This window comes from Rhagoletis zephyria, unplaced genomic scaffold (genome assembly GCF_001687245.7).
Source record: "Rhagoletis zephyria isolate East Lansing unplaced genomic scaffold, Rhagoletis_zephyria_1.1 Rzeph_scaffold_01377, whole genome shotgun sequence".
NCBI classification, from domain to species: Eukaryota; Metazoa; Arthropoda; class Insecta; order Diptera; family Tephritidae; genus Rhagoletis; species Rhagoletis zephyria.
In genome coordinates, this window is record NW_016158461.1 from 15,144 (window position 1) to 42,057 (window position 26,914).

Below are 26,914 nucleotides of genomic sequence, written 5' to 3' on the forward strand. Positions count from 1 at the left end.
TAATATACATGCTCTGATTTTACCTGCCACTGGGGCCGACCCAATGTGGTAAGCATCAGAATTAAGTCCGCAGACCCTGTTTTTTACGACCCAGGGCTCTTGGACAAAAATTAGTTCTTCCCCTTTGTCACTAAGGTGCAGGAGCAGAGCTGCGGAGGCAGCTTTGGAGTGGTGAAGGTTAATTTGTAGGACCTTCATCCACAGCCTCTAAGGAGTTGTCGCCATCCATAGCTCCTGGCACTGTTCCTTTGGACACCTCTATAACAGTATCATTGGCTTCCTCCATTTCCGATGCCAGGAACAGGTTCTCGAAATCCCTCGTCCATTGGCCGAAATCAGCCCCGTCTCCAGCAGCGGATTGCGTATCGCTTTCCGATTCTGATGCCGAGTCTGATTCCTCCGCCAGACGAGTGACCACGGGACCTCTTAGCTAGAGGCAGGACCGCTCGAGGCGTTCTCTGTCCTACTCGAAATAAGGCCTTCTTCATGTGGTAGATTATCGGGTTCACTCGCGGTGCTTCCCGGCTCAGGAATTTTGCCCTCAATCCCTTTATGGGTTTTGAGAGTGATGGAGTAATAGCCGTAGCTGATGACTCCATTACAGTCAGCGAGGATCGGTAGAGATTCTTCGTTAATTACCAGGGTAATATAACGTTGTTGTTCTACTACTCTCCAATCAAGGGCTGGTAGTTGTCACGAGAACATACCTATCCATACCAGTCAAGGGCAAGTATGTATATAAATGATGTATGTAGGTATGCTATATATTTTTATGTACATATATGAGTTCCACATATGCACTAACTCTCACTATCGCTCAACATGTTTGTTACTGAAAAAGTCAGTCTTCAACTTGCACTGAGTGTGTATGCATATACGGTTAGAATATTCTCGTTACATGGTGCCGAAACCTGTTTTTTCTAACAAACAAAAAATATATAGAAGCAGCTAGAAGTCACACCGTCAACGCAAAAAAAGTGCGAAAGACTCCCTACTGAAGTAGTGAAAAATTATTTTCAAACATCATATAAAAACAATAAAACAAAATGTTAAAACCACCAAAACCTCTGTTAATAAATAACGACGTGGATATGGCACGAGAATGGACCGAGTGGTTAGAAACGTATGAATGCTATGCCTTTGCAGCAAAGGTCAACCTCGAGGAGAGCCCCGTGCAGTTGGCGAATTTTAAAACCGTGATAGGGCGGGATGGCTTTCGGTTAATTAATAATTTAGGCTTGAGTGAGGCACAAAAATCTGACTTACTCGAAATCAAAAAGAAACTAAAAGAACATTTTGTACCATCTCGTAATAAAACGTACGAACGGTATCAATTTCATCACATCAAGTAGCAAGAAAATGAAGCTTTCGATGATTTCCTACAAAAAATTCGATAGCAGGTACGAAAGTGCGAGTTCAACAATGACGACGAATTTCTAACTGACCAAATTGTTCTGGGTATTCGCTCAGACGAAACCAGACAAAAACTTTGGATCGAAAACAAGCTGTCACTCGAACGAGCTATTAAAATATGTCGCACGGCAGAAAGAGCAACAAAACAAATACACAACTTGAACGAACCAGATTCTGCAGTAAAAATTAATAAAATTGATAAAGCCTTTAATTGCAATTGGTGCAAGACAACTCACGGGCCGAAGAGTTGCCCAGCATACAACAAAGAGTGCGTACGCTGTGGTAGAAAAGGGTATTTTAAGATCGCGTGCAGGTCGAACATTAATAAAAAGCAGTATTCGAAGGAAAATCATAAAAAAAAACTAAGAAGAGTGTGAATGTAATAGGAACAGAAGGCGGTAGCGATAGCTCGGAGTTTAGGTTCGTAGGCAAAATAAGCTGTTCCGTTACTTCAACCGAAAATGAAGAAAAATGGACAGAAAAAGTGCAAATCGGCGAATATGAGCTAAAATTGAGATTAGACACTGGAGCTTTTTGTAACGTACTACCAATTAGAGTTGCCAAAAAGCTTGGTGTTCAGATAAATAGCAGCGAAATTCAACGCTTAAAGGCATATGACGGCGGTTTTATAAAAGTGTTAGGTGAGATAGAAGTACCCTGTTGTATACAGCGTACAACCAACAACGTTGGTTAAATTGGTATGCTTCAAAGTAATTGGAGAGAACTATCAGGCGATTTTAAGGGCTAACGACTGCGAAAAGTTAGGATTTGTGAAGCGTGTAAGCCAGTTAGGGTGCTGCAACTATTTCGAATACGATATAGATTTCGTAGACAGCCCGAAATTTAAAATCGTTCCAGCGAGGAAGGTTCCATATGCAATCGAGAAAACTGTGAAGCAGGAAATACAAAAAATGGTTCAATTTGGCGTAATAAAAAGCGTTAGTGAGCCCTGCTGTTAGTCCAATGCTAGTAGTAAACAAACGAAATGAGATACGTGTATGCATGGACCCGATCGAACTGAACAAATATATTAAGCGACCGATTTACCCTATAAAAACTGTCGAAGAGGTAGCAGCAAAAATTCATGGTAGCAAATTTTTCACCAAACTTGATTGCCAAAAAGGCTTCTGACAAATCAAAGTAACTGAACGAACATCGAAATATTTAACATTTTCTACGCCCTGAGGACGTTTTAGCTATCTTCGTATGCCCTTTGGAATTCCGTCAGCGCCACAAGTTTTCTGCGGGGTAATGAATCGAACGTTAGAAGGCATAGAAAGATGCGAAGTGGCCATGGACGATATTTTCATACACGCACCGACTCTAAGCGAGCTACGAAAAACTACACAGAAAGTAATAAGCCGATTGAAAGACGCTGGATTTATACTAAATCGCGAAAAATGTAAGTATGAAAAGAAGTCGCTAAAGTTTCTAGGTAACATTTTCACCGAAAATGGGTATAAAGCAGGCGAAGAAATGATAAAAGCAATTTGCCTGCTCAAAGAGTTCCAACGCCTGTTGGGAATGGTAACATATCTCGGCAAATTTATAAAAAATTTATCGAGATTGACAGAGCCATTACGCCCACTTTTATGTAAAGAAAACGTGTGGAGATGTGAACACGAGCATGCCAGCGCATTCGAAGCTATAATACGAACACTGACAAAAACTCCCGTACTAGCTATTACGACGTAAAGAAACCAGTGAAACTATCGGTTGACGCCAGCAGTCAATCTATGGGGGCATGCCTGATGCAAGACGGCAGACCATTAGCGTACGCCACTAGAGCATTAACTAAATCGCAGCAAAAACAACCGCAAATAAGCAAGGAAGCCTGGGCTATCCGTTTTGGATGTCAAAAGTTTTACGATTACGTTTACGGGAAACAGCTAGAAATTGAAACGGACCATAAGCCCCTGCAAACGATTTTCAGCAATCCGATTCAAAATGCACCAATACGATTGCAAGGTGTGCTGTACGACATTCTACAATATTCACCGAAAATTACGTACACAAAAGGATCGATGATTTCAATTGCAGATACTTTGAGCCGCGACTGCGAGCCGATAGAAATTGATGAAGACGAGCCAGTTTACTTAATCCATGCAATTGGAGACACAATGCGCAAAAGGTAATTAAAGAAACTGCTGCCGACGGCTGGGGATAAATCGATACCATCAAGGTATTACTCAAATCAGTACTTGTACTTGTATCAAACAAGGTATCGATACCTACTCAGTATCGGAAAGGTATCGAGTACTTGTACATAAATAGAACTACTTTTTTGCATATTTTTCAAACTTTATGGCGCGTATTAATAGTCCAGCAACTAAGTCGAAACTAACAAAGTTGCAACTTAAATTTAAGTACCAACTTAAAATTTACCTCTATTCATAGTCGCATTTCAGACTTCTACTAAGTAGTTTCGACTTAGTTTACGATATAGCAAAACGAGTGTGAAAATGTATCGATTTTTCTTTACGATATTTTAGAAAAATTACATTTTTATTAAATAATGTCAAGTTTGATCATCCGTTTATGTAATTTTTATTTTCATTGCATGATTATGCAAAATAACAGGGTATCTTTTTCTTGTTAACTGTGTGAAATAGCCAAAACATCCGCAGTGATTTGAAGTCGATGTTTATCGAAAGCATGCTGTGAAACGTACAAATAGTAGATATCTAAATGTTATGCACAAATTTACTTTAAAAGAACTAGCGTGAAACTGACTTATTATTTGAGAATTTATCTAAAATATTCCAATTATAAAATTGTGATGTAACTTTATTCGAAGTGTAATACGCATTTAATTTCATCTTCCGATTAAAATGGATCGATCTTTGTAAATTTTAATTGGAGATTATTCAATATTATCAAAATTACCCTCTACCAACTTAATTTTTGCATATTTCGTCTGTTTTCCCTTAATTTGATAAAATACTTCTTCCTCTTACGACTTAGTTGCAGCTGCAGCCGAAACTAAATTTTAAGTTGGTACTTAGCCAGAAAAGTCGAAACTAAGACGACTATGAATAGCTTTAGTTGTGACTTAGAATAGTTTCGACTTAGTTGAGTACTAAATATGACTATGAATATGCGCCATTATGTTTTTTTTTCACAAAAAAATCCATTTTCACAATATAATTTTTTTAATATTTTTTCACGCAAAAATTTAAGACAACAGTTATTTTTGTATAGGATTTGATTTCAAAAACAGAATACATATTTACGAGATAAATAGAGAAATTTTTATCATATAAAATAAGTTCAAGAAAATAACTATTTTTTTTTTTGTTATATTTCCCAAAAACATCAACTTTTCCAAGTGTTTTCCTGGAAGGCGGTTTCGAGATTTTGGTATAGTTGTACCTGTTTTTGAGAAAAGCCAGGGACAGATGGCCTAACAACCGTTATGTACAGAAATGCTTCCTTATATAGCTGCGGAAATGTAGTGCGCATACCTTCCCATTCCTCTAATGGTTTGCTTTTCAAAGAAGATGCTGAAGCATAATAAGTTTTGCGCTTCCGATACAAGTACTTTTTTTTCGATACCCACTTGGATCGCAGTAAAAAGTATCAAGTACAAAAACACTTTGTAAATTGAGAAAAGTATCGAGTATGTATTTGGATTTACTTGTATCGATTTATCCCTACCGACGGCGAACTACAAGCACTCAAAGCAGCCGTCATGAGAAAATGGCCAGATAACGAAGCTGAGGTGCCAAAGACCATTAGAAAATACTCGGCTATTAGGCACGAAATTANCTTTGTAAATTGAGAAAAGTATCGAGTATGTATTTGGATTTACTTGTATCGATTTATCCCTACCGACGGCGAACTACAAGCACTCAAAGCAGCCGTCATGAGAAAATGGCCAGATAACGAAGCTGAGGTGCCAAAGACCATTAGAAAATACTCGGCTATTAGGCACGAAATTAAGTGCGAAGACGAGTTGTTGTTAAAGGGTAACAAAATTATTCCACCACATAATTTAATAAAATCTGTTATGGCAGAAGCCATAGGGGCCATAGCGGAATCTCAACGACCATGCATCGCATCCGCCAATCATTTTTTTGGAATGGTCTTACGACCGACACCAAAGACTTCGTTGAAAAGTGTGCAGTATGTCGACAAACACAACGAGCAAACCCTAAAGAACCTTTGAAATTGCGAGACATACCCGAATATCCCTTTCAATTAGTGTCGACAGATATTTTCAAATTTAAAGGTGACGACTTTCTACTAATCGCCGATCCCTACTCCGGATTTAACGACTTCCGAAAACTCAAGTCAAGTACATCATCGGAAGTAATATATTTATTACGTCAGTGGTGCTCCGTACATGGAATTCCCGAAATACTTGAGTCCGATGGAGGCCCACAATACAGCAGCCAAGCCTTCAGAGAGTTCGCAACAAACTGGAAATTCAAGCTCAGAATTTCTTCACCACATTACCCTCAATCCAATGGATTCGCGGAGCGCAAGGTTCAAACTGTTAAAGGTATTTTAAAGAAGTGTTGGCACGATGGAAGCGATCCATATTTAGCGATGTTGCTGCTGCGTAATACGCCGCGAAACAAAGTACTAAAATCTTCCAGTCAACGATTATTCAGTCGGCAAACCCGGACCATTCTGCCTATTGAAAAGATAAACTTAACTGCCCAAAGTAGTGTTTGGTGTCGCCAAAGTACTGCAGGAACTGCGTGATAATCAAAAACGCTATGCCGATCAGGTCGCAACTCCTCGCCCACCGCTTAAAACTGGCGACAACGTCAGAATGCAGACAGGTCACCGCGAATGGAAACCAGCCAAAGTCGTCGAGATGACCGAAAGTCCACGCTCAGTCATAGTGGAAACACCCGAAGGCAGAAAATATCGCAGAAACAGCAAATATCTCCATACAACAAAAGCTAGCATACCTTCGGAAAACTCACCAACGCTGGAATGTGAATCCAATAACGCTCACGTACCTGTATCCAATGAGTACCAGGAAATTGCACCTAGTGAACAATCACCTGACCAGAGTAGCGGCATCCAAACTCAGTACTCCGGCGAAAATGCAGACCGGCAGACTAAGGTCTCCTGCTACGGACGGAAAATCAAACCTGTCGAAAAATACGACCCTTCAAAATATTAAACTTAAGCAAATACTTTAATAAAATCTGAATTAATAGCATTTACTTTTATAAACACATATACTAGTTTTCTCATACACATACAAATATATATGCATACGTATATACATGTAAATATGTATCCACAAATATACAAATATTTTGTGTGCACACACATCTACATGTAATACGAATGCGATGCATTTGCCTCTAATAATAAGATTAAAAAGTTAATTTTTTCTGAAAAAAGAGAGGATGTCACGAGAACATACCTATCCATACCAGTCAAGGGCAAGTATGTATATAAATGATGTAGGTATGCTATATATATTTATGTACTTATATGAGTTCCACATATGCACTAACTCTCACTATCGCTCAACATGTTTGTTACTCAATAAAGTCAGTCTTCAACTTGCACTGAGTGTTTATGCATATACGATTAAAATATTCTCGTTACAGTAGTGTGTCGTTGGAGCTCTGGATAATCTCCAGAATTCCCTGCGGATTGGCGGGTTCCTCCGGGACCCATGCCCTGGCTCGCGGCATGCAAGGGATTTCATCCCTATGCACTGCCACTAAGTCAGCGCCGGGCCACAGTTCCCCAAGCGCAGATGTGCCCTCCTTATAGAGCCGAACGATACCAATTTAATACGGTCTTGGTATAAGCCAGCGTCGCGAAGGACAGGAGCAGGGCCAGGATTCCTTTGGAGAATGTCTTTGTACACCCGGCAGAGACCTACAAGGACATTCTTCCAATTCTCGGATATCAGGTTTCCCTCTGGCTGCCCCCTGTCCATTACAGCCAGAACCAATTGGTCTTTGGTAGCTGCCTTTTGGGGGCCGGTTCCCTGGAACCTGAGGGAGTGGGTTCAGGGTTATTTAAGACACCCTTCTCCTGAGTCCGTTCCCGGCTTTAAGAGAGTATGCCCTTTGCCCTCTCAACCACATCCCTCACATTCTCGGGAACCGGATTGTCCCCGAATTTCTTCAGCAGCCTGGAAGCGGCTCTTCTGACACGCTTCGCTCGCACTTCTGGGCGTACTCGTTTAATTGTCCCTGAACCACTGGGACGAGTGTGATGCTTCGCCAACTTGGACCCCACAGGGGGTTTGTGGTTGGCATTCTTATTGCCCGTGCAGGGCTCCCGGGCGCCAGTAACGCCCCCAACCAGAGCTTCTTTAGAGCTGCCCTCAAGGGGTGTGCTCATTGCCACTCTTGATGAGGACGCCTGGCACGAGAGATCCATCGGCCGTGTAGGCTCCGTTAACATCCCAGACGTCAGTCGCTCGCTACCCTCCGAGGGTTTGCAGCTATCAACGCTGGGCACAATAAACGATTTAAATGGCCGTGAAGGCTTCTTCGGGACCGATCCAGCGGCTACCGAAGATTTCTATTGACTATTTATAACGCTGTGTCCGTCGGCGGCATTTTTACCCGTGCAGGGATCCGGGGCTTAATTATTATTTGTAATCATATTCTGGTTCTTTGGTCGCCTACAGAGCCGAAACGTTCGGCGACCGTGTATAAAGGTAAGGGGAAAGAACGGTCGGCCACAGCAGAGCCCCGTGCTGTGGTAAGTCCACCGTTACTCCCGGAGGCGGACAGGTATCCGGGAGGCGCCGTTAAAATACCTTCACCCCTGCGGCGTAGGGCCAACCGCAGCGATGCCCATTGGCCAGACGGCACCCGCTTGTAGGATATATCTAGGATATTTTTGCCAACCCTATCGAGGGTAGCGTTTGACACTATCGATAGTATTGCTGGAAACTATCAACGAGTAATGATAGTTTTTTTCTGAAACATGGAAACTATCGATGGTGGCACTATCGATAGTTTTACAACTCTACTTACACCGGACATTACTACCATAACAATAGCAATACTTGCACACTTTTTCAGTGATATCCACAGAAGTTGGCTGCGTTTCATTTATATTAAATTCAACATGCGAAGTTTGTTGAGATGGAGGCAGTGGCAGTCAATTTAGAAATTGGGTTTAACTGAGCAGTAGAGCGTTTCTGTAACTAATGCGATATTATATCGCAAATTTTATCATAACGCGGTATCGCAAACGATATCCGAAATGATTCTGTAACTCAAAGGACGCACCTTGCAATATATGGTGGTGAGTTTTGTTAAAATTACACAAACTACCAGAATGAAGAACAAATGTTTATGTATATTTCTGACAAATTAAAGCAACAAGTAAGAGGTTTCATATATTTTGAGCATTAAAAAACATTTAATTGATTAATGTAGCAACAACAGAGGATAGTTCCGTGCGCAGAAGTGGAAAACTGTTGACTGCCATTCATCTGGGAGTGGCTAGAAGCGATTCTTGTGCGTCAAATCGCAGCTCACAACGTCCGGATATTTATATCCACGTATCCTCTGAGTAGCAACCAAACATCCGTTTGGGAGTGAGCTATAGTGAGAAGGGGTAAAACTTCGCGTACGCTGGGTTTGGGTCTCNAGTAGCAACCAAACATCCGTTTGGGAGCGAGCTATAGTGAGAAGGGGTAAAACTTCGCGTACGCTGGGTTTGGGTCTCGCCACGTTAAAACCCCTCCCAATGAAAAAGAACAAACAGCCTCGGAAACGTATAAAGGACTCTGACTTGAGGGTATGCACCTGGAATATCCGGCCCTTAAAGGGGAAGGTGCCTCTGCCCGGCTGTTGGATGTCCTCGGGAAGACAAAGGCAGACATCACCGCCATCCAAGAAATTAAAAAGGAAAAGTAAATGTGAATCCTTGTGACGTCTACTAAAGTTGCCACGTAAAGGAGCGCAAATTCGGTGTTGGATTTGTGGTAGGAAAGAGACTGGCATTCACCCCGGTGCACGAACGTCTAGTTACAATCCGCATCAAAGCGAGATTTTTCGACATCTCGCTCATCTGCGCCCATGCCCCGACGAAAGAGAAGGACGAGGCGTCCAAGGATCTCTTCTATGAGCGATTAGAGCGTACATATGAGCGCTGCCCGCGACACGATGTTAAAAACGTGCTCGGCGATTTTAATGCCAAGGTGGGCAAGGAAGGGATCTTTGGCGCCACTGTCGGAAAATTCAGAATCCACGATGAAACGTCCGATAACGGACCTTGGCTGATCGACATCGCCGGGGCCCGAAACATGGTAATATGTAGTACTAGGCTCCAGAATAAGAACATCCACCAAGCTACATGGCTGTCTCCAAATCAAAAAACGAGAAACCAAATCGACCACGTTGTGATAGATGGAAGGCATGATTCCAGCGTTCCAGCACTATCTTGTTGTAGCCAAAAATGTGCGCCAAACAATGCAAGGAAAGCTTTACATCGAAAAGCTGCAATCACAACAGACGGCCAATTTATTCGCCACTCGACTCACACACCTGCTCTTTGAGAGCATAAGCAAGCAGTTAAACCACATTTTCCGATCATTAGATACCGCCGCCGAAGAATTAATTGGATTTCAGCGAGCCTGAAAGAACAACTGGTACAATGAGGAATGTCAAGAAGCCGCAGAGAAAAAAGACGCTGTATGGGACCGTTATAGGGAACTTAAGAAGGAAGCGAGACGTATTTGCCGCAATAAGGAGAGAGAGGTCGAAATACGTGAGTGCGAAGAGCTTGAAACGCTAGCCGACAAGAAAAACGATTGAAAATTTTACCAGAGGGTTAGGCAACTTACGGAAGGTTTCAAGACCAGGGCGAACTCCTGTAAGAAAAACAATGACGACCTAGTAACTGATGTCTCGAGCGTACTTAAATTATGGAGAGGCACTATTTAACCCTACTGAAAGTAACAGCGCTGAAATTAGTGGAGAAGACGAACCCGACCCCCAGTCGAAGACGAAGGAGTCGATGTTTCCCCTCCTGACTATGACGAGGTACGAATAGCGATAACGCGCTGGAAAAAAACAACAAAGCTGCTGGAGCTGACAACCTGCCAGCTGATCTATTAAAGTACGGTGGCGCGGAGTTGATAAGGTGCATGCATCAACTCTTATGCAGAATATGGTCAGATGAACGCATGCCCGACGACTGGAATTTAAGTGTGATCTGCCCAATCCACAAGAAAGGCGATCCCGCCATTCTAAGGATAGGTTATAAGGTCTTATCGAGTGTATTGTGCGAAAGACTCAAGCCCACCGTCAACGAACTGATTGGACCTTATCAGTGTGGCTTTAGGCTAGGCAAATCCACCATAGATCAGGTATTCACAATACGCCAAATCTTGGAAAAAACCCGCGAGAATAGAATCGACACACAACATCNCGCTGTATGGGACCGTTATAGGGAACTTAAGAAGGAAGCGAGACGTATTTGCCGCAATAAGGAGAGAGAGGTCGAAATACGTGAGTGCGAAGAGCTTGAAACGCTAGCCGACAAGAAAAACGATTGAAAATTTTACCAGAGGGTTAGGCAACTTACGGAAGGTTTCAAGACCAGGGCGAACTCCTGTAAGAAAAACAATGACGACCTAGTAACTGATGTCTCGAGCGTACTTAAATTATGGAGAGGCACTATTTAACCCTACTGAAAGTAACAGCGCTGAAATTAGTGGAGAAGACGAACCCGACCCCCAGTCGAAGACGAAGGAGTCGATGTTTCCCCTCCTGACTATGACGAGGTACGAATAGCGATAACGCGCTGGAAAAAAACAACAAAGCTGCTGGAGCTGACAACCTGCCAGCTGATCTATTAAAGTACGGTGGCGCGGAGTTGATAAGGTGCATGCATCAACTCTTATGCAGAATATGGTCAGATGAACGCATGCCCGACGACTGGAATTTAAGTGTGATCTGCCCAATCCACAAGAAAGGCGATCCCGCCATTCTAAGGATAGGTTATAAGGTCTTATCGAGTGTATTGTGCGAAAGACTCAAGCCCACCGTCAACGAACTGATTGGACCTTATCAGTGTGGCTTTAGGCTAGGCAAATCCACCATAGATCAGGTATTCACAATACGCCAAATCTTGGAAAAAACCCGCGAGAATAGAATCGACACACAACATCTATTTGTCGATTTCAAAGCCGCTTTTGACAGCACGAAGAGAAATTGTCTTTATGCCGCGATGTCTGAATTTGGTATTCCCGCGAAAGTAATACGGCTGTGTAAAATTACGTTGAGCAACACCACCAGCTCCGTCAAATAGGGAAGAAGCTCTCTGAGCCGTTTGATACCAAACGAGGATTCAGACAAGGTGACTCTCTCTCATGCGATTTCTTTAATCTGATGTTGGAGAAGATAATAAGACCCGCAGAACTGAACCGCTCAGGCACAATACTTTACAAGAGCGTACAACCAGATACAAGTAGACGACGTCGTTAATTTGGGAACCATCATTAACACCAATAATAATGTCAGCCATGAAATCCAACGGAGAATCACGCTTGTTAACAAGTGCTACTTTAGACTGAGTAGGCAATTGAGAAGTAAAATCCTCTCTCGTCGTACAAAGATCACACTCCATAAGTTACTCACCTGTGCTGGTGTATGTCGCGCAGGTATGGACAATGAAAACGTCTGATGAAGCGGCTCTTGGAGTTAGTCCAGCCACTAAGTCGAAACTAATAAAGTTGCAACTTAAATTTAAGTACCAACTTAAAATTCACTTCTATTCAGTCGCATTTCAGACTTCTACTATGTAGTTTTAACTTAGTTTTACGATATTGCAAAACGAGTGTAAAATGTATCGATTTTTCTTTACGATATTTTGGAAAAATTACTTTTTTATTAAATAATGTCAAGTTTGATCATCCGTTTATATAATTTTTACTTTCATTGCATGTTTGTGCAAAAGAATAAGGTATAAGTTTCTTGTTAATGTGTGAAATAGCCAGAACAACCGCAGTGATGTGAAGTCGATGTTTATCGAAAGCATGCTGCGAAACATTCAAACACATATCTAAATGTTGTGCCATAATTTGCTTTAAAAGAACAAGTTTGAAATTGACTTATTATTTGAGCATTTATATATGTAATTAATTCCAATTATAAAATTGTGATGTAGCCTTATTCGAATTGTAATACGCATTTAACTTCATCTTCCGATTCAAATGGATCGCTCTTTGTAAATTTCAATTGGAGATCATTCAATATTATCAAAATCACGCTCTGCCAACTTAATTTTTACATATTTCGCCCTTTTTCCTTAATTTAATAAAATACTTCTTCCTAGTTACGATTTAATTGCAGCTGCAGCCGAAACTAAATTTTAAGTTGGTACTTAGCCAGAAAAGTCGAAACTAAAAGCGCAAACAGTCAACGACATAGCGTAGACGTAGGTTGACGCAAACACGATCTAGCTTATGGGATTCGAGTGTTAACGAAAACTCACCACCGCATGGCGGTGACGTTGCCGTTGCTTCTCTCTCTCTCTATCAACAGTAAATTTTATATGCTACTACGTACGTCAACCTACATCATTGACTAACTGAGCTTTAAGGCGACTATGAATAGCTCTAGTTGTAACTTCGACTTATGCTATGTTCTGACCGACATCGAAAACATGTTAACGTTGCGCTAAAACTGGTTTTCGACCTAAAACTTGTGTTTGCGTCCATGTAAAATCTGTCAAACGAAAACCAATTTTCACTGAAAACTACTTGAAAACTCACGTTCCACTCATTCCAATCGGTGTCTTCACTAGTTTTTTTCGATTATTTATCGAAGTGGAAGTCATATTTAATCATTTTTAATACGCCATTTCGGATTTATTGTTAATTGGCTGGCCAAAGTAAAATAAGAATGAAAGTAAGAGGTTGCTAATGAAAAGAAAATGAGGGAAAAGCATTTTGGTTTGGTTTTTGCGTAGCGAAACTGTAATCAGAGGACGTAATAAATGTCAACGAAAACACTAACAGCCGGTGTGAACAGTCTTCAGCCCACAATCCCAAAACTCGTTTTCAAAGTGTTTTCGTTGTCGGTCAGAACATGGTATTAGTTGTGGAATAAATATGACTATGAATATGCGCCACAGTATTTAAACGGAGCGCTTGTAAATCAGCTTGATCTCTAAGGGCCGTTTGCACCATGTCTAGTTAACGCTAACTGGAGGTACATCCTTCAGTTAAGCACGTTAACTGCTTTATCGATCACTTGTTATATGATGGGTGTCGATAACGTCGATAAAGATGTTTAACTGGGAGTTAGAATTAACTAGACATGGTGCAAACGGCCCTAAGTAGTATTCAAACCAAACTTACGGTGAATAAGTTTATATAAATATATATTTTTTAAATAAGTAAATAATCAGACGGCGCATAAATTTCTGGCCTTTGGTTTAACTTTCAACTGTGACAACTTCTGTTNTATTCAAACCAAACTTACGGTGAATAAGTTTATATAAATATATATTTTTTAAATAAGTAAATAATCAGACGGCATAAATTTCTGGCCTTTGGTTTAACTTTCAACTGTGACAACTTCTGTTATACTATGTCTCCATTGTGAGATTTAATGAAGATTTAGCCCTCTGACGAGATTTGACGTTAAATCTTTTGAGATTTACCATATAAAAGTAAATCTCGAAAGGCAGTAGATTTAAGTTAAATCTTCGTAAAATCTTCAATGATATTGATCAATAAGTACAATTTGTTGGATGTGGCAACCACAAATTCACATGCCATAAGTCAAATGACATTTGTGTTTTAAATATACAGTTGAGGACATTGAAATCTAGCCTATCATAAGAACAAGTATATCATGAATTTTCGTATTTTTAGGGATTTTTATATTTTTGTTAGTTTGGGAGGAAAATTAGTAATACATATTTACATAACTTTGGTTGTAATAAATTAAGAAAATATTTGGGCAATTCACAAGGTGTTGTGAAGTNCTTGATATACAAACCCTTGGTGGTTGCCATAGAAGTTATTGAGCAAAAAGTTAAAAAGTTACCATATTATTTTTAATAAATTCTTAATGTAAATGGAAAAAAGTAAAAAACACGGAGCACGGAGATTTTAAATTTAAAAAAGAAATCGGAGTAATCGACTCCGATCGGAGCAAAGTCCCGTCTGACATAATGAAACCGCGTTTCCTGTCGAAAAACTTATTACTGAGAATATTTACATTTTACAGTTTATTTAATCCTCCCATTCGGCTTTGTTTACTTTTACTTAAGAAATTTCATCGTCGCCGGGAATGCGGAATCTTGTATTATATCATTCTTTGTTACCATATAAGTGTTTAGCGTTGGACAATTTTTGCTCTTAAAATTAAGGCAATTATGTCAAGCAAAAATAAAACCACTCAAAAACGCGAAAATGTGGTTGATTTCAGACCTAGAGTGGTAGATGTGGCAGATGCTCAATAAAGTGGAAGATCTACCACAATGTGGTAGAAGTACGATCACTGGTCCAAATGAACTCTCATGCTTTCGGCAACCGTCCAAGTGAGCTCTCATGATTTCGGCAACCGGCCAAATGCAGTATTGTGCTTTCGGCAGTCAATAAAATACGGCGGTTGCCAACGCGAATTTATACNCCAAATGAACTCTCATGCTTTCGGCAACCGTCCAAGTGAGCTCTCATGATTTCGGCAACCGGCCAAATGCAGTATCGTGCTTTCGGCAGTCAATAAAATACGGCGGTTGCCAACGCGAATTTATACAAGGTGGTGTTGTAAAATCAGCTGATTTTTCGTCTTACATGTATTTTGTTTTTGCTTTTACTGATTTGACAGTACACCCATCAAAAGCAAAAACCAAATACATGTAAACTTTGGAGCGAATTGAGATTTGACATAACACCCTCAATACAAAATACATATGGTTGTCGTTGTTGTAATCTAAATTCGCCAGTAACACTACCTTGTATAAATTCGCCTTGGTGGTTGCTGGTTTCGTGCACGTTCACTCGGAATACTGGTTTGCCGAAGTCAACATCAGTATGAGCTGTTACAAGTATCGTTCACTTGCGGTGGCTGTATTTGCAAGCTCTCCGTTCGTTCATCCGCACTGTCGTCAATTGTCACAGTTCAATTGTCATTATCGTGTCATCAACTGTTGTCATAGGTATGCACAGTCAATAATGATNCAAGGTGGTGTTGTAAAATCAGCTGATTTTTCGTCTTACATGTATTTTGTTTTTGCTTTTACTGATTTGACAGTACACCCATCAAAAGCAAAAACCAAATACATGTAAACTTTGGAGCGAATTGAGATTTGACATAACACCCTCAATACAAAATACATATGGTTGTCGTTGTTGTAATCTAAATTCGCCAGTAACACTACCTTGTATAAATTCGCCTTGGTGGTTGCTGGTTTCGTGCACGTTCACTCGGAATACTGGTTTGCCGAAGTCAACATCAGTATGAGCTGTTACAAGTATCGTTCACTTGCGGTGGCTGTATTTGCAAGCTCTCCGTTCGTTCATCCGCACTGTCGTCAATTGTCACAGTTCAATTGTCATTATCGTGTCATCAACTGTTGTCATAGGTATGCACAGTCAATAATGATAAGCGAAAAGCTCGTTTTAACTGCCAATTGCGGCGAAAGTTTCTCTACAGTGAAACAGCTGTTTTTTGTTTACATTTTAATTGTTCTTTATAACCGCCACTGCAACAGACGGGATTTCTTTTAAATAAAATACACCGCGTNAGGCTATGTGCTGGTGTTCGTTCATCCGCACTGTCGTCAATTGTCACAGTTCAATTGTCATTATCGTGTCATCAACTGTTGTCATAGGTATGCACAGTCAATAATGATAAGCGAAAAGCTCGTTTTAACTGCCAATTGCGGCGAAAGTTTCTCTACAGTGAAACAGCTGTTTTTTGTTTACATTTTAATTGTTCTTTATAACCGCCACTGCAACAGACGGGATTTCTTTTAAATAAAATACACCGCGTGACAATTGATTATAAACATGACAATAGTTATAGCGGAGAATTTTTTCCAGTGCACGCGAATAAGGCTGTTAGACTATGTTCAAACAGGCACCTAATTGGCAATTAGGAACATTTTCACCAATTTTGGTACGCACGCAGTCGAATTTGTTGCTAGCATCTGATCTGAGAACAAAAATCGGAAATTGAGTTTTCTTCATGCCTACGCTGTTCAATTTCGGTTCGTCACATAAAAGTTGTATGCCCTACAAGAACAGTTATAGTAATTTGATTGATCATTAATTAGTCTGTTCCTTTGAACTTCGAACTAAAACCTGTGGAACTGTCAAACAACAATTTTACTCTCTCAAATGAGAGTATAAGGAGAACAGAAGTGAATGGGAACGCAAAAAGCACTATTTCCTGGTAAAATGTCAGTCGGTTTGTTTACATGTCATTTGTACAACACTTATTTGGCTGAAATATCACTAACTAAGAGCGTGTGTGAATCGGAAACAAAGTTCTATGGGGAAAGCTGTTGAGTAATATGTTTACTATGGCGAGACAGTTTTGCCAATCTGCTGTGTGAAATGAAATCTTTTTTGACAGTAGTAAATTTTTGATAGCCGCAGATTTATGCGGAATAAAATATTACAAATTGAAGTGAAATTAATATTTTAAGAAAACGTTTACCACTGTTGATTGCAATTCATCAATCCAAGCTTTTATTTGAGGAAAAATTACACATATCAACAATCTTTGTGATTGTCAAAATTGTCTATGCATTTGTCAAAAATTTTACTAGCCTCATGAGCTACTGAAATTTTCTTCACCTCATAGTTGTCAAAAATTTACTCGCCGCGAACTTTGTTACCGATTCACACACGCTCTAATTATTAAAATCTATACATATTCAAATATTTCGTTGTTTACTTCCATTTTTGTACAAATGTAAGGTTCTTTGCTTACACCGCTTTCTGTTTTTGTTTGCACATGCAAATCAGCTGATCGTTTGACACATTTCATGAACTTACAGGAAAAAAAAAACTCCGGACTAAATCCTGTAACTTCTAACTAGGTACAGTTGCTCAGTTACTCTCTCAAGTGTTCCCACGTACAGGGTTTATGTCAATAGGAACAACTTCCTGTAAGTTCTAATTAAATCCTTTAAACCGAGCTGCTATTCGAACAGACTACATGTGATACTCACTGGCGATGCATGATGCAATAATACAGGGTGTTGACGGTTGGCAACTTCTCGCTCCAATTCAGCCATATTGACTGCCTTAGCTGAAACAGTGTTACTTTTTTAACAATTCTTTGCCTTATAATACAGTTGAATTTTCTTTTATTTTTTCTCAGTATACACATTTTGTTTTCTCAANAACAATTTTACTCTCTCAAATGAGAGTATAAGGAGAACAGAAGTGAATGGGAACGCAAAAAGCACTATTTCCTGGTAAAATGTCAGTCGGTTTGTTTACATGTCATTTGTACAACACTTATTTGGCTGAAATATCACTAACTAAGAGCGTGTGTGAATCGGAAACAAAGTTCTATGGGGAAAGCTGTTGAGTAATATGTTTACTATGGCGAGACAGTTTTGCCAATCTGCTGTGTGAAATGAAATCTTTTTTGACAGTAGTAAATTTTTGATAGCCGCAGATTTATGCGGAATAAAATATTACAAATTGAAGTGAAATTAATATTTTAAGAAAACGTTTACCACTGTTGATTGCAATTCATCAATCCAAGCTTTTATTTGAGGAAAAATTACACATATCAACAATCTTTGTGATTGTCAAAATTTTCTATGCATTTGTCAAAAATTTTACTAGCCTCATGAGCTACTGAAATTTTCTTCACCTCATAGTTGTCAAAAATTTACTCGCCGCGAACTTTGTTACCGATTCACACACGCTCTAATTATTAAAATCTATACATATTCAAATATTTCGTTGTTTACTTCCATTTTTGTACAAATGTAAGGTTCTTTGCTTACACCGCTTTCTGTTTTTGTTTGCACATGCAAATCAGCTGATCGTTTGACACATTTCATGAACTTACAGGAAAAAAAAAACTCCGGACTAAATCCTGTAACTTCTAACTAGGTACAGTTGCTCAGTTACTCTCTCAAGTGTTCCCACGTACAGGGTTTATGTCAATAGGAACAACTTCCTGTAAGTTCTAATTAAATCCTTTAAACCGAGCTGCTATTCGAACAGACTACATGTGATACTCACTGGCGATGCATGATGCAATAATACAGGGTGTTGACGGTTGGCAACTTCTCGCTCCAATTCAGCCATATTGACTGCCTTAGCTGAAACAGTGTTACTTTTTTAACAATTCTTTGCCTTATAATACAGTTGAATTTTCTTTTATTTTTTCTCAGTATACACATTTTGTTTTCTCAAAAAGGTATTTATCTTATTTTATTTTATTTTATTACAAATATACTATAAAAAAGTAAATTTTGTTTAGAAGAAATAATGAAATTTTATATTGGTCCCCCAAATGGGGATTATTTTCTTCCTGTTTTTCTTCTTATTCTACTGAGCTAAGGCAGTGTCAAATCNTTACCACTGTTGATTGCAATTCATCAATCCAAGCTTTTATTTGAGGAAAAATTACACATATCAACAATCTTTGTGATTGTCAAAATTGTCTATGCATTTGTCAAAAATTTTACTAGCCTCATGAGCTACTGAAATTTTCTTCACCTCATAGTTGTCAAAAATTTACTCGCCGCGAACTTTGTTACCGATTCACACACGCTCTAATTATTAAAATCTATACATATTCAAATATTTCGTTGTTTACTTCCATTTTTGTACAAATGTAAGGTTCTTTGCTTACACCGCTTTCTGTTTTTGTTTGCACATGCAAATCAGCTGATCGTTTGACACATTTCATGAACTTACAGGAAAAAAAAAACTCCGGACTAAATCCTGTAACTTCTAACTAGGTACAGTTGCTCAGTTACTCTCTCAAGTGTTCCCACGTACAGGGTTTATGTCAATAGGAACAACTTCCTGTAAGTTCTAATTAAATCCTTTAAACCGAGCTGCTATTCGAACAGACTACATGTGATACTCACTGGCGATGCATGATGCAATAATACAGGGTGTTGACGGTTGGCAACTTCTCGCTCCAATTCAGCCATATTGACTGCCTTAGCTGAAACAGTGTTACTTTTTTAACAATTCTTTGCCTTATAATACAGTTGAATTTTCTTTTATTTTTTCTCAGTATACACATTTTGTTTTCTCAAAAAGGTATTTATCTTATTTTATTTTATTTTATTACAAATATACTATAAAAAAGTAAATTTTGTTTAGAAGAAATAATGAAATTTTATATTGGTCCCCCAAATGGGGATTATTTTCTTCCTGTTTTTCTTCTTATTCTACTGAGCTAAGGCAGTGTCAAATCGAGCTGTTACAACTGATACCACCTTTTTATTACCTTCCTTTTATTAGCTCGGGATGTAACTATGTAATATTGATGCGCCTAAAAGATGCAGGGATTTCTATTCTCAAGTTACATACCTGATGACAGTACGAATGGCAATTATATTAGGGAAGTTTTAGTTTTTTAAACTATAATTTTATTTGAAATTTTGTTGCGAACGATCTTCCAGATTTTATTATATTGCATCATGCTGGCGATGGGGATCTCAATCAAGTACTTCCATCAACTTTTTGAGAGCAGTATGAAAAACGTGATGAAAAAATTTGCGTACATATGACTTACCGTCTTCCTTCAACTTATGTCCTTATGTATTGTTCTCCTTTTAGCCAACGCAAAATTTGCAAATGCGTTAGTAAGATAAATGAGAATGTGTTAGTTTCCATTACACAAAATTTTGGACAGTAAATTGGTGCCGTTATTAGGTTGACCTGTAACACACTTACCTCTACATACATAAGCAAACAATTCAAAGTGTTCATTCTTTATTCGAAAGTGAGACCAAAATTCAGATTTACAGCCCTATTCTGCAACTCTTTCGTATTCGGATTCGTATTTTTCCGAATCGTATTTTCGAACTTTCGAAATGCGTAACAATGACATACCTAAAAACGAATGAGCATGGGCGTAGCCAGGTAGGGGCAGGGGGGTGCTCCCCCCCCTAACTTTCAAATTTTCCTTATATATATATAAAATAGTACCCTGAAATGCCAGCTTAATAGGGTCGAGCCGCGCCCCCCCTCCCCCCCTAAATTTCATTCTGGCTACACCGATGCGAATGAGTAAGCTTTTTTGCGTAATTTTGTACGAAAACAATTCTGTGTCGGAGGCGAAATAAAAGATGTAAATCGATGTGTGTTTGCTAGAAATATTGGTGGTGTTCATTTAAACAGATAAATTTGCCTTTTGCATATACGTATATTTTTATCCACTGCTTTATATAAACGATCAAAAAAGAATATTTGTTACCCCTTATCGAGAAACTTGGGTCCGGTTTAGTTAATGTACAACGATTTTCGGTTGTTGTGTCCAAACGCATAACCCGAATACAAAAACTTTAACACACACGTGTAATAAAAGGATTCATATTTTATTTAAGATAAATGTTTCGAATTTCCTACCACTAGCTTATTAATAAACTCGGTTTGCACTACGCACTGTTTTGCAAATTTCGTCGTGGGTTCTGCGCAAAAACACTGTGGACGGCGTAGCCGTAGTGATATGCACAAGAAATGTTGTATACCTTTGGCATGCAGAAGCCCCTCTTCCCCGCAACACTGAAAGGAGAATTCTACTTAGTAAGGGTTAAAATCCCTAAGCGCGGCCGAAGGCAGAAGCAAGCGCAACAGGTGGTGGACCTAACAAAGTGCATGTTTTCAATGGCTTGGAAGAAGCTGTTATTGCATTAACTGGATTGAGACCAGAGCTTCAGGCATAGGAGGAGATCTGGCTTGTGGTTCAACTATTCAACCAGAAGTTGACTTAGAGGCGCCCATGGTTACTATGCTCGACAGCTCCGCATACCTTTGTGAATCCATTGCCATAGCGCCCGCTTTCTCTGCTGCTATAATTGCAAATACATCAGAATCCATAATCTTCCTCAAAAAATTTAAAATTAACCAATTTTGCGATAAACAAGTACATGATGAGTGTTTTTTTTTATTCCTTTCCACTTTGTTTTCCTTCATTCAGCTTTCTTCGAAAAACAACTGATAGCTGGCAATGCTGCACATATTTCCGCAAGGGTTGCAGCATGTGGATTTTTCGTTTTTCGCAGCGTAGCTACGAATTACAAATTACGAAAGTTCGGGTTCTAGAATAGGGGGGTTAATTTTCTCAATTTGGTGTCGATGTTGGGAATATCGAGTCTTTTTATCCCGCTATTGATGGATCCCGATACAGCGAAACCTTAATTGGCCATTCAAATACAATTTTCCTCGCTTTGCTTGACAGTTCAAACTTTGACAACAAAGCGTGAAACGCTGAAGGTATGCTACAATAAACGCTTTGACAGCTATTGCGTTCTCCTTTTCCTCCATTTATTTATCTGTAAAATAGATAACGATATAATAATATGCGTTAATAATAGCAATAAAAATTCCTATTTATCCTATTTTTGTCATTAAATGCAAATGCAAGCGCACGAGAAAAGATACATGTAGACAGCTTATTGCCAAAGCGGGCAAAAGTTGAGAGTTGCCCAAGATTTTGTTTCGTTTTGCTTTGCTTTGCTTCAAACGTTTTTTATGTGAGCATACTCATGCATATGCCTACATCGATCTTATATGTCAAAGCAAAGAACTATCAAGGAAAGCGAAGAAAGTTGTATGTGAATCAGCCTTAAACGAGTACTCTATCGATACTTTCGGTTCAATATCGTGTTCCTATCCAAATATTAGTTGCGTTCCATATGCTTCACGATTTGCGGGAAAAGCTGTTTTCGCCATTAATAAAGCTTATGGAAGGTGGCCACATGGAACAGCTTCCTGCAAATAGTAAACCATCTGGAACGCCAGTATTGTGATAAAAGCTTTGTTTCTTAACAGATAATTATCACTAATTTCTTCTGGAAAGCGTTTCTTAACCCAAAAAACTAGCAGAAACTAGCCGCTCTCTCTCGTTCTTATGCTCTTCTTTTTTTTGGCTCTCCTGCTAATTTCTACTAGTAAAATTTTTATTAGCAGAAACTAGCAGCTGTCAAAATGGATAAAGTATAATTCGCTCCAAATATTTTCAATAGTCAAATACACCGATCTGCTGATTACTTGCTAGTTCCTGTTAGTTTTGCGTTTCTCTACTTTTCCATTTTTTCGCTCTCTATGAGCTAAATTCTTTCAATTTTCTCATTATTCTTCTTCCTAATAATTATCTGCTAGAAAAGAAAAGAAAAGCAACAAAGCCAAATATTGAACGTGTAGTGCTCGCCAAAGACTATTAGTGATTTGTATCAATTTGGCAGCACTATTTAGTTTGACATTTGGTTCGATTTTTCTACGCAGACGGATCGTTCATTTCACGGTTGACATTTTTCGGTGGTGCGAATTTATATACGATTTATATATTATTCGATTTAATTATAAACGTGAACATCAAACTGAGAAATTGTATATATCTTATTTGTAAAAATAGTTAAAGATGGCTGCTCTCTTGACTCGTGCGGGTATTTTTACTGAAATTGTGAATCCAAAGGTCGGACAAAAGGTATGGTGAAAACTTTTCCAAGATTTTACATAATGGTTGAGTGGTGGATTGTTTGTTCTTGAGTTGAAGGTGAAGGTGGTTAATTGTCGAAGCCCGAGTTTTATCAATTTTTGATAGAGGAAGCTCAGCTGTTTGTGGTTTTATCCGTGACGTAATACTCTTCATTCACTTGGACTTAATTTTTATAACATACACATTTCAATAAGTAGGGTAGGAAAAATAAGGGGAAATGTTTAGTAGCGCTCACATCGTTTTTGGGGTGGGGGCGGAGGGGCCAGGGGCGGTGCCCCCCAAACCGCCCCCACTAGAAAGGGGACAGTCCCCGCTTTCTAACAAGGCGTATCCCCCCTTTTTTTTTGGATCGGGCCACCCCTATGGACGGAATTCCCCGAAATAGTTGTGAGAGCTACTAAACCCCACCCAAAATAAGGAAATCGCTAGGGAATTACTAAGGTGAAATCTTCGGTTATTTGTGTAATGATTGGGAAATGTTTAGCTATTTGTACAACGATTTAGGGGTGGGGGAGGTGGTGTGGGCCCCACAAATCCCCCCTTAAAGAAAGAGGATTGTCGCCGCTTTATGAAAAGTCACCCCTCCCCTCCCAACCCCACCCCCAGACCTCCGGGGAGCTGTTTGAAAATAGGGGAATTTTAGATTTTTTGCAAGGAAAAAACATAGTTAAACTTGCGTCCGAAGAAGGGGGGCAGAACACCTTTTGCAGAGAACACCTTTCTGCGTAGGCGGCCTTCGGCAGGGCTTAGGGATTATAACCCTTACTACGTGGATTTTCCTTTCTGTGTGATATAACCTTGGGGAAAGGATGTGGTAACTAGAATTCCCTTTCTGTGTGGCAAACCTGGGGCTGCCGCCGCAGTGATGTCTATTTTGGTTACTGGGTGTTTTATAAAAATATCTTGTATATAAAAATGTATATACAAATTTATAACAAAAATTTGCAACAAATACCATATTTCCAACCGACATTATTGTTAAATTAATGCACAGATTTAGTANTACTACGTGGATTTTCCTTTCTGTGTGACATAACCTTGGGGAAAGGATGTGGTAACTAGAATTCCCTTTCTGTGTGGCAAACCTGGGGCTGCCGCCGCAGTGATGTCTATTTTGGTTACTGGGTGTTTTATAAAAATATCTTGTATATAAAAATGTATATACAAATTTATAACAAAAATTTGCAACAAATACCATATTTCCAAGCGACATTATTGTTAAATTAATGCACAGATTTAGTAAATTAAATTTTTGTAATAAAGCGTGAACTGTTGTCTACAAGTGTGTGTAAACGTTTTTTGATTCGACTCACGCGTTTGGGCACAGCAACCCAAAACATAGTACAAACTCTCAAACCCAGTGGCGGACCCATGATTCAATAATACAAGGTTAGATCACAGCGCACGGCAGTGCGCGCTAGTGACGAAAGCAGCAACAGTAGCATGCTGAAATGACTCGCTTATATGTATATACACGTGATTTGGAAGTTTTTATCCAGACGTCCAATCGACATGTTATCGTCGTTCCCACGACAGTCGGGTCTACGTAACCGGAACGACCCAGATAGATATATATGGCCAAGGACTGCCACCACTCCAGCAACACTCCCCAAAATCTCTTTGGGGAATTTGTATGCTGTTACAACAACAACACAACATGTTATCGTTGGAAAGGTCTTGCAGAGTGTGTCCAGAAAATGTATTCAAGCTTCATCAACAATTAACCGGATTCTTAAAAATCAGGCTAAAGTGTTGCGAAACAAAAAACGTTTTTTTGCTTTTGCCGGTTTAAGGGGGCATGTAGGCACACCCAACATATTTAGTGTTATTCTATAGGCCAATACCTTTCAAACGATACCTTATATATTAAGTTCCGGCCACTAGTTGGAAAGATATAGAGGTAAATGTGTTTTGGTTCGTGTCTCCACTACGAGATGCTTTGGTATGTGTGCGGCGTCTGTACGTACCATCATTTAATTTTTTTTTCAAACTTTCAGGAATTAAAGTACACAAAAAACTAAGAAGGTTTTGTTCAAGGATGTTTTGATTCATATGCCTGTGTGGGCGTGGCTGCTACCTGATATTCGAAAAAAGGCAAATTTTTTTAAACTACCACTGAGGCCGCACTACTCCATGTCATTGATGTGGATATCAGTAGAAGGGTCTTCAAACAAGCTANGTACCATCATTTAATTTTTTTTTCAAACTTTCAGGAATTAAAGTACACAAAAAACTAAGAAGGTTTTGTTCCAGGATGTTTTGATTCATACGCCTGTGTGGGCGTGGCTGCTACCTGATATTCGAAAAAAGGCAAATTTTTTTAAACTACCACTGAGGCCGCACTACTCCATGGCATTGATGTGGATATCAGTAGAAGGGTCTTCAAACAAGCTATCTAACGCTATCTTTTGTGTTTATAAAATATAAATACGCCATAACGTTATCGCCTGAAAACTAAATATCAGGCTGCTGCAAATAGAGATTTTGGGCATTTTCTCAAAAACTGCTCAGTCGATTTTATTCTAGGTTTCCACAAGTCTAACCCAAAACCTTAGCTTTCATCTGGTATATAGTTTATATCTGGGAAAACTCTTGTTGTGGAGATATTGCTATTCAAATTGAAAAAATATCGCTCCAAAAAGGGTCAAATGGTTAAAAATTAACATATCCGTCTAATTTGGTTACTTTAAGATATAAAAATAACATACCCAGTTCCCCGAAAAAATCGCCCATTCCATTGTTAAATCGATTTCATGAATTTTATTTACAAAAAAATTGGCGATTTTTGGGGTTTTTTTTTAGAAATTGCGCTTTTTTTTAAAACAATCTGGACACCCTGACTCTGGTTATGCCATCCACAGTATTTTTGCACGGAACACCTTTGCGAATTGGCCGCCTTACGTCGTGTTTAGGAAAAATAACCCTCTCATTTATTAACAAATTTGTGCTCGGAAATTTGATATTTTTGTTTTGAATTAAAGTTTAATCCTTTGATTATACGTACATATATGTTAAATTTTGTTGATTCGGGTCACGCGTTTAGATACAACCTAAAATCATTGTACAAATACCCGAATCGTACCCTTTGTAACAAGTCATTATATTGAATTCAATTTATTTGAATGTTTTGTAGATTCTTGCACTTGCGACCGCTGGTAATTTGCAGAAGAGGAGTCTCAATGTACAGGAGCACGTTTCTTACACTCTACTCAATGAAGCAGGAATCCCAACACCAAAGTAAGTTAAATTTAGTTCTTACTCCCAAGATTCCATATACCCCTGTTCAGAAATGCGCACCAAATGCGCCAAAAATTTTGCACATAACTCTTATATCGCACCTTATTAAGCTTATAAAATTTATATTTATATATACAGTGGTCCACAAAATAATAGGAGTGCGTTATTTTTGTCAGTTTTTGCTATTTGCCTTTTGTTTACTTAATGTTTATTATTTTTATACAAAAGTCAAGCTGGGTATACAACAAACAACGAATAAATTCATATTTCATTCTTTGTACAAAAAGTATTAAAATTCTGTAAATTTTCACCAAAATATCAAACTTTTTAATCAGAATCTTCAGAGAAAATTCTGGTATGCAGTTTTATAGCCCATTCAATTCTAGTCTGAAGAAGTGCAAGTTTCAAGCTGCTAAAAAATTCCGTTGATTTTTGGCAATTTTTTTTGCTGGCACTGTCCCCATATAAAAGAAAATTGTCGAACATACTTTGTATGGAAAAAACGTGAAACACCTTCAACCGAAAAAATTCTCAAAAATCAACGGAATTTTTTAGCAGCTTGAAACTTGCACTTCTTCAGACTAGAATTGAATGGGCTATAAAACTGCATACCAGAATTTTCTCTGAAGATTCTGATTAAAAAG

The 26,914-nt window shown here is 39.0% G+C and overlaps 1 protein-coding gene across 2 annotated transcripts in view; it reads left to right on the top strand.

The window, feature by feature from the left end:
* The first annotated feature begins 22,775 nt into the window (after positions 1-22,775).
* The window catches only part of ScsbetaA (Succinyl-coenzyme A synthetase beta subunit, ADP-forming), a 58,353-nt gene continuing 54,214 nt past the window's right edge, over positions 22,776-26,914 (top strand). The window contains exons 1-3 of one of the 2 annotated variants that reach the window (XM_017617277.1): positions 22,776-22,855; positions 22,950-23,021; positions 26,167-26,270. In XM_017617277.1, the coding sequence (XP_017472766.1) occupies positions 22,956-23,021; positions 26,167-26,270 (170 nt within the window). In that variant the 5' untranslated portion in view covers positions 22,776-22,855; positions 22,950-22,955. Of the gene's footprint in view, positions 23,022-26,166; positions 26,271-26,914 lie in introns of both variants that reach the window. The other variant, XM_017617278.1, reaches the window with a different exon arrangement.